Source organism: Tenrec ecaudatus, chromosome 13 (genome assembly GCF_050624435.1).
Source record: "Tenrec ecaudatus isolate mTenEca1 chromosome 13, mTenEca1.hap1, whole genome shotgun sequence".
Lineage (NCBI taxonomy): Eukaryota > Metazoa > Chordata > Mammalia > Afrosoricida > Tenrecidae > Tenrec > Tenrec ecaudatus.
The window spans coordinates 128,566,047-128,584,644 of record NC_134542.1 but is presented as its reverse complement, the minus strand read 5'-3'; the positions used below and the strand labels follow the sequence as shown (position 1 = coordinate 128,584,644).

The 18,598-nt window shown below is 42.8% G+C and overlaps 1 protein-coding gene across 1 annotated transcript in view; it reads left to right on the top strand.

The window, feature by feature from the left end:
- CFAP221 (cilia and flagella associated protein 221) overlaps positions 1 to 18,598 on the top strand; it is a 138,599-nt gene that overhangs the window by 72,144 nt on the left and 47,857 nt on the right. Inside the window, exons 8-15 of the mRNA XM_075530288.1 lie at positions 661 to 781; positions 863 to 974; positions 1,214 to 1,322; positions 5,090 to 5,177; positions 8,205 to 8,294; positions 11,489 to 11,587; positions 15,473 to 15,575; positions 18,389 to 18,525. Of these exons, the coding sequence (XP_075386403.1) occupies positions 661 to 781; positions 863 to 974; positions 1,214 to 1,322; positions 5,090 to 5,177; positions 8,205 to 8,294; positions 11,489 to 11,587; positions 15,473 to 15,575; positions 18,389 to 18,525 (859 nt within the window). The remainder of the gene's footprint in view (positions 1 to 660; positions 782 to 862; positions 975 to 1,213; positions 1,323 to 5,089; positions 5,178 to 8,204; positions 8,295 to 11,488; positions 11,588 to 15,472; positions 15,576 to 18,388; positions 18,526 to 18,598) is intronic.

Genomic DNA, 18,598 nt, shown 5'->3' with positions numbered 1-18,598 from the left:
CTTGGGCAATGGCCCAAGGTAGTTTTCAATTACAGAAAATATTCAAATCATTAGTCTGGATCTCTTTTTTTAAAAACTTGCCACAAATAGTGGACATAATAGTTCTTCAACTAAGAAAATAAATCAAGATGAGATTTGGTAAGTGTAACCAGTTTAACTGTTGAAGATTGGCAGCCTAGAAATGAACAATGCTAGACGATGAACATTTTGACCACCATATCATCTTTTTCACTTGCTGTGTTCTTTAAGAATGAAATAATAACAGCCATCAATGAGCTTTAATTAAACTTTAATTAAACTCCAATGTAGTGACATCTCATTTGTTAGTAGAACACTGTTTACACAAATTTATTTTCAGTTTGATATAATAGTTAAGGTACTATAAGTCATAGTATTATATTTTAAAAAACATTGCCATCAGATTGACTCTGACTCATCGTGACCTTATGAGGTTTATGAGACTGTGATCTCTATGGTAGCAAGAGAGCCTCATCTTTCTCCAGCAGAGTAGCAGATGGGTTTGAACCGCCAACATTGTAGTCAGGAGTTTAAAGCTCACCTGACAGCGCCACCATGACTCCTGGTCTTATCAGGAGCACAGAAACTGGAACCTTGGGCCATTTGATTAGGTACTAATTTAGCATCTATTTGAAACCATAGATTAGAAGAATTTGAAGAACTGAACAGTATCTCTAAGAAAGGAAACATTCCTTCAGAAAAGGCCACGGCGCATGTCAGTGTTCACAGACGACCAGCAAAGTCTAAGCCTCCAGAGATCAAGGTAAAGTAGGCATCACTGTGAGCATAATGGAAAGGAGAGCGAAGCACAATGATTACTTTCCCTCCTGGTTTGATCTCTTAGGAAATTGAATACCAGAACTTGAGATTCCCGGTAGATTTATCCAATCCATTCGCCGTGGCAACTGTTTTAAACCAAGAACCAGGAAAACTGAAGATCAAAAAATTAAGAGAAGGTAACCAATTGATCTGCCATAAATCGGTCCCGGAGTAGACTATGGGGAAATAACTTCTTGTCACATTTACTACTTGCTAAAAAACAAGTTATTTAGATGGCGGTTGTGGTCTTCTATTAGAAATCTGCTTTTCTCTGGGCAAGTGCTTCGGATTTGATTACTGCATGTAATTGATTGATTACTGGGTGTAATTACAAAATTGATTCCTGGGTGTAATCACTGTTTGCCCTTGCCTTCAGTTTTGGATCAAGGCAATGAAATTTCAAAAACAAGACAAATGAAGGAAGCTCTCTTTGAACAGAAGGTCAGGCAGGACGTTAATGAAGAAATTGAAAATCACCTTAAGTGGTAACTATTCATCTAATTTGTTTATCGCGTGATAGTGTGGTTGTTTTGAAGTAATGACTTTTTGTGCCTGAAACGCAGTGAAATGTAATAACGTCTTATGCCCTTAGGAGACTGTGATCACTCTCCTCCGCTGACCTGTCTACTTAACAATGAAGTTTCTACTGGGAATAAATTAATGTGACCTAAGTGTCACCAGACTTTGGCAGAACCAGAATGAATTGTGACAGAAGCTGACCTGGTCCTCCCTGCTCCCCTGGCACTTGGACCAGTGCGGGTTACTTTGGCATCTCACCGTGAGCCCTTATGCCCTGGGCTGTAGGCTCATGTAACCTCAAAGGAGCCCAGTGACACAGGACAATGAATCTGGGGTAGAGATGGGATTGGGGATGGTGGAGATGGGGGAAGGCCCTGTTAGAGGTTTTTAAATTCAGGTGTGAGAATGCCTACTTAGGCATCTGTGCTAATCGTAGACCCTTTTTCCACCAGAAAGTTTTATACCAAATAATACCATGCATACGCATTTGTATAGATAATCATATGTTCTAATCACATCTTGAGGGCCTTCGAAGGTTAGTCCACCACCCTGCTACCCTATTTTGATGGGGAATGGGATTTGTTTTTCACAAAAAATTCTTCTTCTGCTGCTTAAAATCTGTTTTAATGGTCTGGTTTGGGGGCTGTTAACTTCAGGGTCAGGAGTTCGATCCCCCCTGCCACTCCAAGATGAAAGATGGGCCACTGCTCCTGTAGAGATTTATTATCTCAGAATTTCTATGTAGGGAAACTGAGTCAGGGTCAACTGGATGACAGCGGACTTTTTTTTGAGAGGGGGGTGCACGGTTTCCTTACTTAAATGAGAAGTATGCAAAGATAATTTTTAAAAACCATTTGGAACAGATGATTACATATGGAACAAAACTATTACATTGTCGTTGTAGAAACTTGAAAATATAGATTTTTTTTAAGTATTGAAAGGGGCAGGGGGAATCATTTGTAATCCTCTGTTAATACATTGGTGTATTTTCTCCTCAGGTTATTTACAATACTTGCATGCTCGAAATCACCCCTAAATACAATATTATATACTGTGTTTTTCACTTAATGTTTTTCCCAACATTTGGTTAAAAGATCTGAAACCTGCAAGTATGTTCACTGATTGTCAGCATTACACGACATACGCCCCTCCCCACCTATAAAAATACCCACAACATATGCCATAATTTTGGCTGAACCATTTGAAAGTAAATTACACACAGTCAAGAATCGTACTGCTAAATACATCATCATGTAGCAAAGAGAGTCTCCTACATTACCATAATAACTTCCAAGAAATTTAACATTAATACAATATTATATAATAATCTGTCCATATGCAAATTTCATCAGTTGCAATAAAATCCTTTATTAGAAAACAAAACTCACTGGCATCGTGTCAATTCCAATGCATGGCTGCCCTGGAGGATAGAGTACAATGCATGGCTGCCCTAGAGGATAGAGTACAATGCATGACTGCCCTGGAGGATAGAGTACGATGCATGGCTGCCCTGGAGGATAGAGTACGACGCATGGCTGCCCTGGAGGATAGAGTACGACGCATGGCTGCCCTGGAGGATAGAGTACAATGCATGACTGCCCTGGAGGATAGAGTACGATGCATGGCTGCCCTGGAGGATAGAGTACGACGCATGGCTGCCCTGGAGGATAGAGTACGACGCATGGCTGCCCTGGAGGATAGAGTATGACGCATGGCTGCCTTGGAGTATAGAGTACGACGCATGGCTGCCCTGGAGGATAGAGTATGATGCATGGCTGCCCTGGAGGATAGAGTACAATGCATGACTGCCCTGGAGGATAGAGTACAATGCATGGCTGCCCTGGAGGATAGAGTACAACACATGGCTGCCCTGGAGGATAGAGTACAATGCATGACTGCCCTGGAGGATAGAGTACGACGCATGGCTGCCCTGGAGGATAGAGTACGATGCATGGCTACCCTGGAGGATAGAGTACGACACATGGCTGCCCTGGAGGATAGAGTACAATGCATGGCTGCCTTGGAGGATAGAGTACAATGCATGGCTGCCTTGGAGGATAGAGTACAATGCATGACTGCCCTGGAGGATAGAGTACGATGCATGGCTGCCCTGGAGGATAGAGTACGATGCATGGCTACCCTGGAGGATAGAGTACGACACATGGCTGCCCTGGAGGATAGAGTACAATGCATGGCTGCCTTGGAGGATAGAGTACAATGCATGGCTGCCTTGGAGGATAGAGTACAATGCATGGCTGCCCTAGAGGATAGAGTACAATGCATGGCTGCCCTGGAGGATAGAGTACAACACATGGCTGCCCTGGAGGATAGAGTACTACACATGGCTGCCCTAGAGGATAGAGTACAACACATGGCTGCCCTGGAGGATAGAGTACGACGCATGGCTGCCCTGGAGGATAGAGTACGACGCATGGCTGCCCTGGAGGATAGAGTACGACGCATGGCTGCCCTGGAGGATAGAGTACGACGCATGGCTGCCCTGGAGGATAGAGTACGACGCATGGCTGCCCTGGAGGATAGAGTATGACGCATGGCTGCCCTGGAGGATAGAGTACGATGCATGGCTGCCCTGGAGGATAGAGCAGAACTGCTCTTTAAGATTTCTGAGACTGTAGACCTTTAGAGGAGCAGGCAGCCTTAATTTTCTCCCACAGGGTGGCTGCTGGGTTTGGACCACTAACCTAGTGATTAACTGTTTAATGCTTACTTCGCTGTACCACCAGGCTCCTGTATAACTGGTTGTTTATGAAGCATAGAAATCCAAAGTTAATCAAAGATCATGCAATTTGCATCTCATTTTTGTTTCCTTCGTCTTCTTTATTCTGAAAAGTTCTCCCAATATGGCACCTCCTCCATAGCACCCAGACCCTGCTTTTAAAATCATAATTACTATTTATTTTGGATCTATGCCAAGTTCTATGCTTTATACATTATGTGCCAGATTTTATTTTAATTGGAAATATTTTTCATAAAATATATCACTTTAACTACTTTTAACTGTGCAATTCCCTAGTTTCTAGTATATTTCTGGTTTGTCCCGACATCACCACTAAATCTGATCCTGGACCTCAACAGCAAATGCTGTACTCAGTAGACTCCTTCTCCCTCATCTCTGACAACCTCATCTCTAACGTTCTGTGTGTCTGGCCTGGCCGGGCTGGACAGTTCATGTCAGTGGGACCATGCACTGTGTGATCTTTTGTGTCTGCCTTCTTCTACCTAGAATAACATTCTGAAGGCTCGTCCACAGCGCGGCAAGTATCCGTCTCTCTATTTAACTTTTTGAGGAACTGCCAGACATTTTTCCACCAGCAATGTATGAACCTTCCAATTTTCTCCACATGTTCACACATACTATTTTCATAGTTTGCTTTATTTTTATTTTTAATTATAGTGGTCCTAGTGGGTATGAAGTGGTATCTCATTATCGTTTTGCTTTGCATTTCCCTAATGACGAATGAGGTTGAACACTAAGATTTTTTGATTCAAAAATATGTTCGTATGTGTCCCTGGAATAGAAGCTTCATTTTATAAGACGTTTTGTTCATCGTGGCTATGGTGGTGACGTTTCTGTCACTTCTCTCCTCCATGACATCCCCTCCTGTACATTTCAACAAAATCCTTTTCAGTTGTGGAGTGTGATTAAGACAACCTCTCCCAAACTGAGCAGGATCTTCTGACGGGCTATGGACACTGTTTTCCTCCTCCTCAGGCAGGTGCGCCTTGGTAAAGATCCTGTGTCTGTTACATTAAAAAGAGAACTCCTTGAAGAACATCACAGAGCAATCATGAAATATAAGGTCAGAATTACTGCTACCTTTCTATCATTTATTTTGTTAAATATTTAAAAATTCTTGTTATCTATAAAATACACTAGTAGGATAAAGTGAACCTACATTTCAGTTGTGGGTGGGAGAAGCTGATTGCAAATAAATTTGTAGGTATAAATCAAGTCTGGCCATAAATTTCCCGAGACACCTAGACCACATGTTGTGAAGATTCAGAAGCCAGAGGGGAAAGAGAATCCTTCTAGTTGGAAAGATCTTTCTGGAAGACGTGTTTCTGACATGGCATGATCTGGAAGACATATTAGAAATTTAAAAAGTAGTATTGAAGCCCCCAATAAAACAATTTAAAAAATAATAAGTAGTCTTGAAAAGAGAGCTTTGCAGATAGAAATAATGGCTCAAAATCTGACTATAATTGTGTAAATCTCAAAGACAGAAACAGGAAAGGAAGCCGGACCAGATCCAAACACAAAGTCCCATGGCAAGAAAGGGGGAAACTGAGTTAGAGGAGCAGGGTCATACTAGGAAACCAAGGCAAACCCTATATATTCCGGGTGGGTAGAGTAGAGACAGCAAGTGGGGCACCGTGGAACACCCTTAACTTCACCATGGCTTGGGAGACAGGTAGTTGAATGTAGGACAGGTGCAGGGCCATAATTTCTAGAACATAGACCAGCGGGTCTCAACCTGTGGGTCACGACCCCCTTGGGGGGGGGTTGAACAACCCTTTCACAGGGGTCACCCAATTCATAACAGTAGCAATAATACAATTATGAAGTAGCAACAAAAATAATTTGATGGTTTGGGGTCACCACCACATGAGGAACTGTGTGAAAGGGTCACCGGCATGGGGGAAGGTTGAGAAGCACTGACATAGAAAACACACTGTCATAGACACACACTGACATAGACACACACTGTCATAGACACACACTGACATAGACAGCACTGACATAGACACACACTGACATAGACATGGGGTGTAGGAGATAGGCTCTGTTGGGGGGTGAATGCGCTGGTGAAGCACTTGGAGCAGAGTGAGCGTAAAGTCAAAGGATAGAAATTAGTTGAGTGCAATAGAATGTTCCACAAAAAGAAGACCTGAAAAATATGCATTGGGTTTGGCAGTGTGGAGACCACAATTTGCTTTGGGGTTAGTCCCTTCAGTAGACACAGGGAGGCAACAAACTAAGCTGTAATACATTGAGGAATGTTCATGTGCTGTACTTGCTGTCAATTCAATTCTGATGCACAGAGAAATAGATGCGATGCAGTAGAACTGCCCCATAGAGTTTCCCGTGCAAATACAAGTCTTTTCTCTTTGGGGGCTTCTGTGTGGGTTCAAACGATCAACCCTTCTGTAGCAGCTGGGCCAGCACTTGCCTATGGTGCAGCCATGATTCCTTACAGGATTGTGTAGACAGGATGAACTGAGAGTTTCTTGAGAAGTTGAGATGGGCAGGGGTGAAGAGTGATCATATGGAAAATTGATCATATGGAAAATTGATCATATGGAAAATTGTAACAGAATGAGACATGAAGGAAAGGGTTTCTACATTGGAATCATTGGGCCATTTATGTAGATTCAGGGTAATGAGCAATTAAAGACAAGTAGAAAGGTGAGCAGGCAATCCTGAGGCCCCATGTGTTTGGAAGTCAATCTGCTAATTTTAAAAGCCTTAGTCTCTGGGTCAGGTGATTTCATCCATCAGCTGAGGTTTGGCAGATGAGCCAGTGGTAAGGAGCATGCCAAGCCATAAGGTAGAGAGTTAGGGAAAAAGATAAATGGCGGAAACAAGATCGTAGGGGTAGTGGAGAAAATCCGCATTATAGCTAGATGGCATAAACCCTAAAGAATGTTGAGCTTTTTACTCTGGGAAGATCAAGAATATTAAATTCTGAAATATTCAACATAAAGAAGTAGAATTTTTAAAATATAGAAACAAAAAAGTCTTTCTCCAGGCAATAGCCTATTTGCCAGTCCCTTCTTTAAGTAGCCATTTTATTTTATTTCTTTTGCGATTTTATCTTTAGTAGTGGTCTAGGTTTCCCCGCAAATTTTCTCTTTTGAACGTAAGGTCCAGAATCTCAAACCCAACGTCCAGTATGTTCAAATCAGCCTTAAAGGAGCTACACAGCTCACTACCCTGGTGACACTAACACACCCAACTAGCATGTTGCTCATGTGATGAGCAGAACAGTTTGTCCGCCTAAGTCTTCCAAGGTGCTTGCCGGCAGAGTACCAAATAACAGAAGAGGTTGTTGTCAGGTGAATTCATTCCACAAGCAGACTGCCAGCCCCGTCTTCTGAGGCACCTCTGGGTAGCTTCCAACCACCCACCTTTTACGTAGCACGCAGCACTTCACCAGGTGCACCACTCAGAGACTCAGCAAAATCTAGCCCTATGTAAAAGCTACAGGGTCCCCCTCCACAGAGGCAGAGTGTGTAGACACTGATACACACTGAAGGTGTGAAGAGCTTGGACCAGGGGCTCATCTGTGACGTAGGCAGGTAGGGAAGAAGCGCCACCTGGAAGCAGTTACTCTATAAACAGAGGCAAGTCCCTTTCCAGACCCGAAGCCCCCTTCAGTCTCCACCACCCAACAAAAAGGAGAAGCGGATCCCAAACCTTAGTTAACACTCAGTGCTTGAACCATCAACTTAGGCCCTTGAATTTTCACTTAGATTACATTTCTTTTCTTTTTTTTTCTTTTCAATGAAATTTTCTACACTTTTTCAATGAAATGTTCTACACTTCCCAAATTGCAAGATTTCCTAAAACATTCCCTGTGAATCCTCCTAAATAACTTCTACAAGTGCTGCCCTCTAATTACACAAGAGGTCTCAGACCTGTGAGTCTCTAAACCTCTCCTTTGTCTTGGTAATGAACATTTTAACCTACAGGCACCTCTGTGATTCTTAAGGGGAACTAATTCCATAGGTGGGTTTAACTAACTGCTAAATGAATTTCTACTAGTTTTAAAGACTCTCTTTGAATTACATTCACCTTTAATATTTTCCATGATTTAAAATCCCAGCTGGATTCAGACGCTCCCATTGCGAATGAGGAATTTCAGCGACTCCAGACAGAAGTGAGCCACAAACGGATCATTCGCAAACTAGAAGATGTGGGTAACTTTCATTTATTTGGAATCATATTATTGGCAACTCTTTATATGCTTATTTTATTTTTATTTTTGAGGCTGTAAGTCTTTTTTTTTAATTAACATTTTTGTGGGGGGGGGGAGCTAATACAGACATCACACCATTTCATACTTCAATCACATCAAGCAGCAGTATACAATTGCTACTCCAATCTGTTTCAAAACATTTTCTTCCTTCCTGAACTCCTTAATATTAGCTCCCTTTCCCCTTCCTCTCCTTTCCCCACCGTGTCCCCCAGGAACTCTTATTGTCCTTCTTGTCTCTATAGGTTCATCTACCCTGGGTTTCCTGTACGGAAAACCAGAAAAGCATATAAACAAAAATTCAAGAGGGCTACCCACAATGACAAAATGCATCAGAAATAAATCCCAAAATGAAAAAAAAAAAAAAGGAACATTGAAAATATCCACAAGCAGACCAGGCTCAAAGTATATCAGAGGGAGGACACATGTTTATTTTAAAAAGAAACATTAAGTTTTTAAAAACGCTAGAGAAACCATCTCACCAAGAGATGTTTAATTATCTTAATACATTTGCATTTTCAGAATGTTTTTTACTATATATTTAAAAGGAAAGCATCAAAACTTGAAGTTAATTCTAACCTTGAAATTAACAGCAGTATGTGCTTTGGCGCCTCACATCCATCCCTGTATTTGGTCTTTCTTGCTTTTCTAGTTCCCACGTCTTTCCACTACCCTGGCTTCAGGCCACAGGCGGGTCTCTTACCGTTCTGCTTCCTTCCCCTTGGTAGAAAGGCCAGGACACACGATCAGAAGTCGGAAGCCAGAGTTCTGGTCTCCATTCTGCCACAGCTATGGGGCCGGGAGAAAGCCCTCTTGGCTCTGGTGCCTCAGTATACGCAACCATAAAAGAGACACTAACTCTTTCACCTGTGTAGCCTTCTTGGAAAATTCAAGTTTTAATTCTAAGCATGAAAAAATTCTTCCTAATCTCCTCCATCTCCATTGTCCTCATTTTCCTCTACTGAATTTGTCCTGAATTCATTACTTTTTTTTTTTAGAAATCATTTTATTGGGGCTCATACAACTCTTATCGCAATCCATACATACATCAATTGAGCAAAGCACCCTTATACATTCGTTGCCCTCATCATTCTCAAAATTCGCCCTCCACTTGGGTTCCTAGAATCAGCTCATTTTCCTTTTTTCCTTCCCCCTTCCTCCCCATTTCCCCCTCCCTCGTGAATGCTTAATAATTTATAAATTATTATTTTATCTTATCTTACACTGCCCGGTGTCTCCTTTCATCCACTTTCCTGTTGCCCATCCCCAGAGAGGAGGTTATATGTAGATCCCCGAGATCGGTTCCCCCTTTCTAACCCCACTTCCCTCCCGGTATCGCCACTCTCACCGTTGGTCCTGAAGGATTCATCTGTCCTAGATTCCCTGTGTTTCCAGTTCCCATCTGTACTGCTGTGCATCCTCTGGTCTAACCAGGTTTGCAAGGTAGAATTGGGATCATGATAGTTGGGCGGGGTCGGGGGGGAAGCTTTATTATTTTTACCTCTTCATTCTCTTCCACATCCAATCTGATCACATAGTCTTGCAGATAGCTCTTCCTTCACAGGCCATGCCTGCATTGAGGCTTCATGGCTCACTGCTAACAAACAGGTTTCTGTTCAGACTGGTGCCCTTCCTATTCATTGGCTGCATGTGCCGAGGTGAGAATAATTCCTTCAGGTAGTTTTCCTGTTCAAGAATCTGTGTTGCTTCCTAACACTGATAGCTCAAACTACTCTAATTTCACTAACATTTGCATAATCTGTGATTCTCCAACTGTGCTCTCTGGACCAGGGGCATTTGAATTTGCCCTGTAACCTGTTAGTAATGAAAACTCATGATCCTACCTCTGAGCTGATAAATCAGACACTGTGGGGGTGGGAGGATGTTAGACCAGAGACTAGAACCAAGCCAGAGGACTCAGATATGTGTAGGAAAGAGTTTTATATCAAGGAACAATTGTATATTGAGAAAACATCCCAACCCAGGACAGACCAAGTCCCTTAGTCTGATATTAGCCCACATGTCCAATACCAGTTCATAAATTCCTCTTTAGACTCACACAACACATGGTTTTAAGCCAAAGGCAGGAAGGTCACAGGCTGGTGGGTAGAAAGTCCTGTGGATCCAATGGTGGTGGACGTATTTCCAGGGCTCTGCCTACCATCAGTGTGACTCCATGTGGCTTGTCAAAGGGAAGGGAAGCAGAGAGCGAGTGTGGCCAGTGTCTAGAGAAAAAGAGGAAGTTCCCGGATTCCTCATAAGATAGTCATACCCACAGGAATTATCATCAGGCTGTGACCTGATTGACAGGCTAGACTCCCTGAGCTTGGTCATATACTAAATACTTTTACCGTGTTAGCTACTTGTACCTTCTAAGAAGCATGAGGTAGGTATAGACTTCTTTATTTCACGGATGTGAGAGCGGAAACAGTACATAGCAGAGCTGGAAGTTTACTGAGGCTTTTCTACTTCAAAGCCTATTGACCCTTTGTTTCAATCCATTTGAGTTTTTCTGCTCCTCCCTGCACCCGGCCCCCATCACCTCCCCCCTACCCCACCCTCACCGCCACAACCCCTTTTAAACCGTTCCCTTGCTTTTGCCTTGCCTCTTCCAGAAGATGCTCTTCCCTCACTATCTCTTCTGCAAGGGCAGATTTCAAGTTCAACTGCTCCAGGCGAGGGGTTGTGTCTGAGTCCGTGCGGCCCAGGGCTGTCGCTCCTCTTACATTCACTGATTCTAGGCCCACGCGTCACCCTGGCACAGGGTACATGCAGCTTTGGCTTCCTCCTTCCGCGGCAATCTCTCTGTGTGACTGTCTCAGATGTGATTCCGTGCAGTGCCCACCGCATGGGACTGACTTTCTGCATGGCTTTACCTTTCATCTTTAGTGACAAATGAATTCATTTTAGTTCCCTCAACTGGACTTAAGTTTCTTCAATTCCAAACCATGTGCTCCCGTCTGGGCTCCCAGCTCAGGAAGAATCCCCTATCATGCTTTGTGTACTAAATAAAAGTGCTTACTATTTGCTCATTATTTGGCAAGATAAACAAATAACAACTTGATGTAAGATTGAGTTCTACGTTAATAACTGGGTTTCTTAGATGCTTACATACCAATATTCTATGTCCACAGACAGCCAAAGAATTCCATCCTGATTTTGACCCACTCATTAACAATACTTGGACCTGCAGGTTCAGGGCACTGAGGCGGTTTCAGCAAGCAGCACGCAAGGTAAGTCTCAGAACCAGATTGAAATTTTAATGTTTAATCATCGAGGCAAAGAAATCAACAAAAGGTGTTTTTAAATAACCAGTCTGTCCTGCTTAATCCACATCCCATTACATGTGTTGCTGTTATTACATGATACCAAGTTAGTCGCGATTCATAGTGGCCTCGTATGAAAGAGAAGGGAACACTGTCTGATCTTTGCAAATGTTGCTATGTGTGAGCTTAGTGTTGCCAACCCCCTTGTCGATGTCTCTCATGCAAGATCTTCCTCTTCTTAGCTACCCTCTCCCGGAACTTGATGTCTTTCTCTCGAGAAGATAAAATGCACCGTTTAAAATGTGCCTTTCAGAAGTACTTAGTACAGGCTTGTGCTTCCCTCACATTCGTCTGTAATTTTAAAACATTTTCTTCACTCAAAAAAGAATCTTGCTCAGTCTCAAGCAGACACCCTTCAACTCCCTTTTCCATCTGACCCCAGGCAAACACTACTTTCTCTCTCTGTGGATTTGTTTATTCTGGCTCTTTCACAAATATGGAATCAGAACAACATAAAGGCATTTTTAACTGGTTTCTTTCACTCAAAAGTTTATCCGGGTTGTAGGCTGTTTCTGTGTTTCATTTCTTTCAGTTTCCACTAGTTCATTTATATGATTGAGTACATTGTATGAGTAGCCCACATATTATGTATGCATTCATCGCTTGATGGACTTTTGAGCGGTTTCTACTTTTTAGGCTATTGTGAATAATGCTTATGGTAGTTATTGATTATGTCAACTGGTCATTCCTGGTTAGGGGAGGAGGCAAACCTGTCGATCAAGTCTCAGCCGGATGACACTTCCTTGATGTCATTAGCCTTTTGATACAAGAGTGTGAGACAGTAGAGCTGATTCCTCTCTCTGCCCCTTCACCTTTCTGCTTACTGGGACTGTGCTGACAGCCCTAGGAGCGGTTGGCATCCTGCCATGTTTCCACCAACTTTGGGTGCACGCGACTCTGCACCCACTGGCCTGTGACCATCCTGCTTCGCTGTTGACTGTCTGCACCACCGGCATGTGGCTATGTGAGTCTGAAGAAGGATTTAAGGACTAGCATCCAACTTAGGTACTGGACTTGGACTGAGCTGGGATGGCTTCTTATATACAATCACTTTTTTATATAAAATGCTTTTATTATACATAAGTGAGTGTCACTGGATTTGTTTCTCTGGACAACCCAGCCTAACACAATGCAGCTATGAAGATGTATGCGTAAGTGTTTGTGTGGACGTATATCTACAATTTTCTTGGGTATATATATATATATATATATATATATATATATATATATATATATATATGGAACTGTTGGGTCATGTGGTAATTCTAGACGCACTTACTGATCAGTGATTTCTAGAGAGAAAAATTAAGAATCCTTGTAGAGTTTTGTCTCTAGTGTCTGGCTTGTTGCTTTCCCTGCAAAGTGTGACACTTTCCTCACCCACCCCCAGCACTGGTCTTCCTCTGGCATGTTTCTAGTCCCCCATGGCTTTCTGCTAGAGTGGGAAATGCTTTGCCTTCCATGTTCATAGGGGCTTACAGCGACCATTTGTTTGGCTGCAGCCACGCCTCTCCAGTTCCCCATTGTTTCAGTCTTTTTCTTCTTCCAAACATGCCATGGGCGTTCTGAATACAAACTTGTATTTTTGCTCCTTTTCCTCCCAATGAAATGACTCGTGGGCCCAGTACAAGTCTACCTTTCCTCAAAGAAGGAGTTTAGAAAAACTTAGTGCTTCTTAGATCTCATGCTGCCCACAGGCCTCTGATTCTTGCCACTAGAAGGTGACTTCCTAGTACACGCACCTCAAACAGGGCAAAGTCAACCTGAACTTGCACACAAGAAATTGATGGTCTGGTCCACAGTCAGCCTCTGCCCTGGTTTTAGCTGTTAATATTGAGGTCCTCCATCCTCTCTTCCCACCGATGTCATCCACTTGATTTCTGTGTTGGTGTATGGAGAACTCCATGTATATCATCTCCATGTGAGTTGTTGAAAGGTGGTCGTAGAAGTTGTTGGTCTTGCAAAATTCCATCCTGCAATCTCCAGCTTGGGTTCAATCACCAGACCAAATAGTCTAACTTCTGTTCTTCTTCGTTTCCAAATTTTTCATTCCAATTGCCAATAATTATCAAATGTGTTTGGATTGCGTGTTTGATCCATTTCCAGCTGAAGTCACCGGTGGACTTCTTCATCACTAGCTTTTGTGCTTGGTTCATAAATTTAAGGAGTGGCTGTATTGGTTAGATTTCCTTGAATTTGAATAGATATAATCCTATCACAGACTGTGTTGGACTTAAAAATACTCTGGTAATCTTGAAATGTCCTTTTTGACTGTGAATGCAACACCATTCCTCTTGATTAAGTCTTTCATGGCATAGTAAGCCATCTAATTTTCTGATTCAGAATGGTCAACACCAGTCCATTTTAGCCCGCTAATATCCATGACATTGAGCCTTATGTATCCCATTTCATTTTTGATGACTTCCAATTTTCCTAGATTCATACTTCCTACATTCCCATTTCTGATTATTAGATTCTTGTTTCTCTTTCTTCTCACCTTGAGTTGTGCCTCATCTGCAAATGAAGATCCAGAAGGCTTTACTCCATTTATGTCATCATGGCCCACTCTACTTTGAGAAAGCAACTTCTTCTTGGTCACACCTTGAGGGCTTTCCGACTTGAAGTGCCCATCCTCCAGCACCATCTCAGACAATGCTCTACTCTCCAATCATTAGGCCTTTGGTATCTGACAGTGTTTTGAAGTTATGCACAAAGTTTTCAGTGTCTCCTTTCTCCTGTGTGAGCAGCCAAGTCCTTCCTCTTAGTCTGTTCTTAATGGGGAAACTCCGCTGAAATTCATCCATGTGGGGTGACCCTGTTGGCATCACAGTACCACAGCAAGCACCCAAGCCACCACCATGCAACAGACTGGCAGACTTCTCTGTCATGGCTCTAATCTTGATTATTTAAGTGTTTATTGTCCCTCCACTTCCTCCATGTCAACTTAGAGGGTCAGCTACCTGCAGCAGGACTATCATTTACTTTACCTTGCACAAACTTAGACACAGCGTTGGGGCAGTCACCTGCTATTAAGTTGGCCTCTGACTCATGGCAACCCATGCACAACAGAATGAGACACTGCCCTGCCCTGTGCCAACCCTATAATGGGTTGTGGTCCGTAGGATTTTCATTGGCCTTTATTCCTAGTCCGTCTTAGTCTCAGCATTGGAAACCCTGTGGGGCCATTCTGTTTGGTGGGTTTATGGGTTTGCTATGAGTCAGAAAGGTGAAAGTTTCTATCGATAGTTTGTCCTTCAACTCCAGAAAGAACATGGCAGTCGCATTACTACTCAGCGACGTCCGAAAGAAATGGTATGCAAATGGTCATTCTTTCTACTTTGGAAATGAATGAAAACTGGGCCTCTTAATTTGAGTGGAACAGGGATAGATGAAAGCCTTGTCTTTTTGTTCTCAAGCAAGTCAACACCACCCAGGCCTTGAAGTTCCATTAACCACAGTCTACGGTAGTGGTTCTTGACTTTCCTAATGCCGCGACCCTTTAATACAGTTCCTCATGTGGTGGTGACACCCCAATCATTAAAATTATTTTCATTGGTACTTCATAACTGTAATTTTGCTATTGTTATGAATCGGGCAACCCCCATGAAAGGGTCATTACACGACCCACAGGTGGAGAACCGTTGGTCTAGGGACTTGTGCCCCTTTTCCTGTGCACTCTGACTGAGAGGGTCTCAGCCTCCTGTGGCGGTTAGAGGAAAATGAATTAAATGAAATACCTCAATGGGCATGTACAAATTAATAAATTAAACTCTTGATTCACGCCAATTCCAGGTCATGATTCAACGACGATTAGTCAACATGCTGACTGTTGTTCGTCAGATTGACAGAGAGGCCATAATTGCAAGGTTTCACCAAGGAAAAAGGACGCTGTTAGGTAAGGCCTACCTGCAAAGTGCAGTGGGGTTTGCACTGATCCTTTCCGGGAGCACGAGATTGATGTATTATGAAGGTAGCTGGATAGAAACAAGCTATTGTCAAAACTCACGTGGGTTCATTTCCTGTTTCTGCTGCAATAAACTGCTACACACTCAGTAGCATGCAGTCTGCAGGTCCAGAGTCTAAAATCAAGGCAACTGCAGGGCTACATTCTCTGGAGGCTTCCGGGAAGAATTTGTTGGTCTTGCTTTTTTTATTTTCTAGGACTGGTGTCAGCAAACTGAAAATCAAGAGCCATATGTGGCTTGTTTGGAATGGACATGGGTTCTGAGGTAACAGTGAAAATATTTAAAGAATATTATTCAGACCATGCCGATTTCACTTGCTTGTAAAAATGTATTTATGACTCTCAAATAATTCTTAAATTGCTGTGAGGAACAGGATTGGCTCTTCCATCTCAAAAGTTTGCTGACCCCGTTCTTGAACATTGTTTTCCAGTGCCCCTTGGCAATCAAAAACATATGTATTATAATCCACAGTGCAGGATAAAGTGTAAGCATTTACTTTTGCAGCCTCTGTTCCCCCCCCCCCACCACCACCACCCAGTTTATTCTCCCACCCCTCAGGGGTTGGAATTACCCATTTTGGGAAACAATGCTTCTAGAAGTTGTTGTTTCTAGAAATTGGCCAATGACCCCGTCCTCACATAACTCTAACCCCGTGGTTCTCAACCTTCCTAATGCCGCAAACATTTAATACAGTTCCTCATGTTGTGAAGACCCCAACTATAATTTTGCTACTGTTATGAATCGGGTGACCCCTGTGAAAGGGTCACTGGACCCCAAGGGGGTCACGAGCCACAAGTTGAGAACCGCTGCTCTAACTTCTAGCTTCTGTCACCACATTTCCTTCTCAGATTGTGACTTCTGACTCCCTCTTCTTCAGCCTGTTGGGAGCACATTGAACCCACCCAGAGAATACAGAATAATCCTTCCATCACAACATTCTTAATTGGTTCACATCTGCAAAACCTTTTACAAAGGAAGGTAACATACTCACCGGCTCTGGAGAATCATATGTGGAGTTCTTGCAGGGAAGGGGGTGAAGCCTCTGATTCAACTGAACACACCACATAACACAGACTTCTATGCCACGTTTCCCCAAAACACATCCCCAGTCGACAGCAAACGAGTTTATCCGATACCAAACCTGTCAGGTCTGACTGTGGTCTCGAACTCCTGTTTTGTGAGAAAACCCTCTAAGTTCAGAGATCAGGATCGTAAGCTTTACACTTGCTGATTGTGTTGTTGAATCTGGCGTTGTCTCAACCTAACTTCTGCACAGAAAGCCTTCGAACTCATATTGTGGGATATAAGTCTTGGATAATTCAAGAATTTTCACTCCTTTGAACCCAAGGTTAGCAGGGGCTGTTAGAGGTCTAGTCTCAGTAGCTTCCGAGTATCCAAAGCTATCCCAATACCATGTCTTTGCAACCCGTGGATCTGTGCATGTTGATAGGCAGGTCATGAGCTCGCCAGACCTTCTCTTCCCCCCACCTTGACCCTCAAACTGTCCCCAACCTGCCAGGCACCAACTCTCTTCTCCTTTCCACTCTCTCTGAACAAAGACTGTTCATCACAGGTATATTAATTAGAAATAATAGTTCGGCAAAATAAAAATAAACATGTTTTAAAAGTGGCAAAGGAATGAAAAAGGAACTAAAAATTAATATATCTACACATACATACATACATAGGTAGGTAAAAATAGCTTTCCTACAAAATCATGATACCTTTATTAATCAAAAATATAAAAGTAGAAAGTTGTTATTTCTCTGCATATTCTCCACATAGAACCTACACATTTCTGAAGGCAAAGTTTCCACCTCTCTCTCTAACCTCCCCCCGCCAAAAAAAAAAAAACCCTCTGTATTCTTTAATCTACCCCATATCAAAACTGCATTTTACCATCCTCTAGGGACTCAAACTGTGTCTCTTTTAAATGTTTCTTGAGTCTGAGAACATAAATAAGTCTAAAAAGACAAAATCAGGTCTGTGTGGTGGGTAAGGTTTCCAAAATGTTCATACGCCAGCCCTTGCTACCCATGAAGAATGGGCAGGTACATTGAGGATGGAAAAGCATTCCCAGATGCAATGTAGCTGGCCTGTTGCTCACCAATGCAACTTTCAATCTTCTTCAAACTTGTTCATATAATAAACCATTGTGATTTCTCTGTATTCTGTGAAAAAAGATTTATCGAGATGACTCCTTTGGAATGCCCAGAAACGGGTATCATAACCATCGGAGCTGACCTCTCTGACTTGAATTCCAATTTCGAGTTTCCTGACCGTCCTTAAAATACTTGAGCCATCCAGAAGCTGTGGTTTCATGTGGAGCAACAGCTGTGTGAATGTGCTGCAGGGCTGTAATGATTTGAGAAGATGTCCACTTGGATGTTATTTTTTTTTAATTTATTATCCTTGACCTCAAAATCAATTTTGTCCATGGCACACACACACAAAATGTTCTTTAAAAAAAAAAACCACGAACACACAAAAGAACTTGGATGCAGCCATTGCTAAGACGTGCGTGTCTAAGCAGGGCTCCTGGAGGTAGGCACTGGATCCCTCGTCACTGCCTTTTTAACTTACCTTCCAAGTCACGTGTGTGTTCCTTGCATCGGGACATGCTGCAAGCCAGTTGATATGTGGCAAAGATACAATGAAAGATGGTGGCTTTACAGAAAGCACTTTAAGAACTCCCTAAAAGTCATGTGTGTTTTTGTTTGTTTGTTTGTTTGTTTCCCCGTAGAAGAGCATCCCTCCAAATACCTCTTTCTGCCTGGGATCAGTCAAAATGATTATTCTGCCCGTTTCTCTGTGCCGCCCACCAGCGTGCTACCCTTCACTTTCCCATCCTACAGTCCTCCTCAAGACTCCAATGAGTTGGTGGGTGTGATATGACCGTGGGGCTGGAGCTGGGTGTGATCAGATGGATTGGGACAAAGACCCAAGCAGCCCC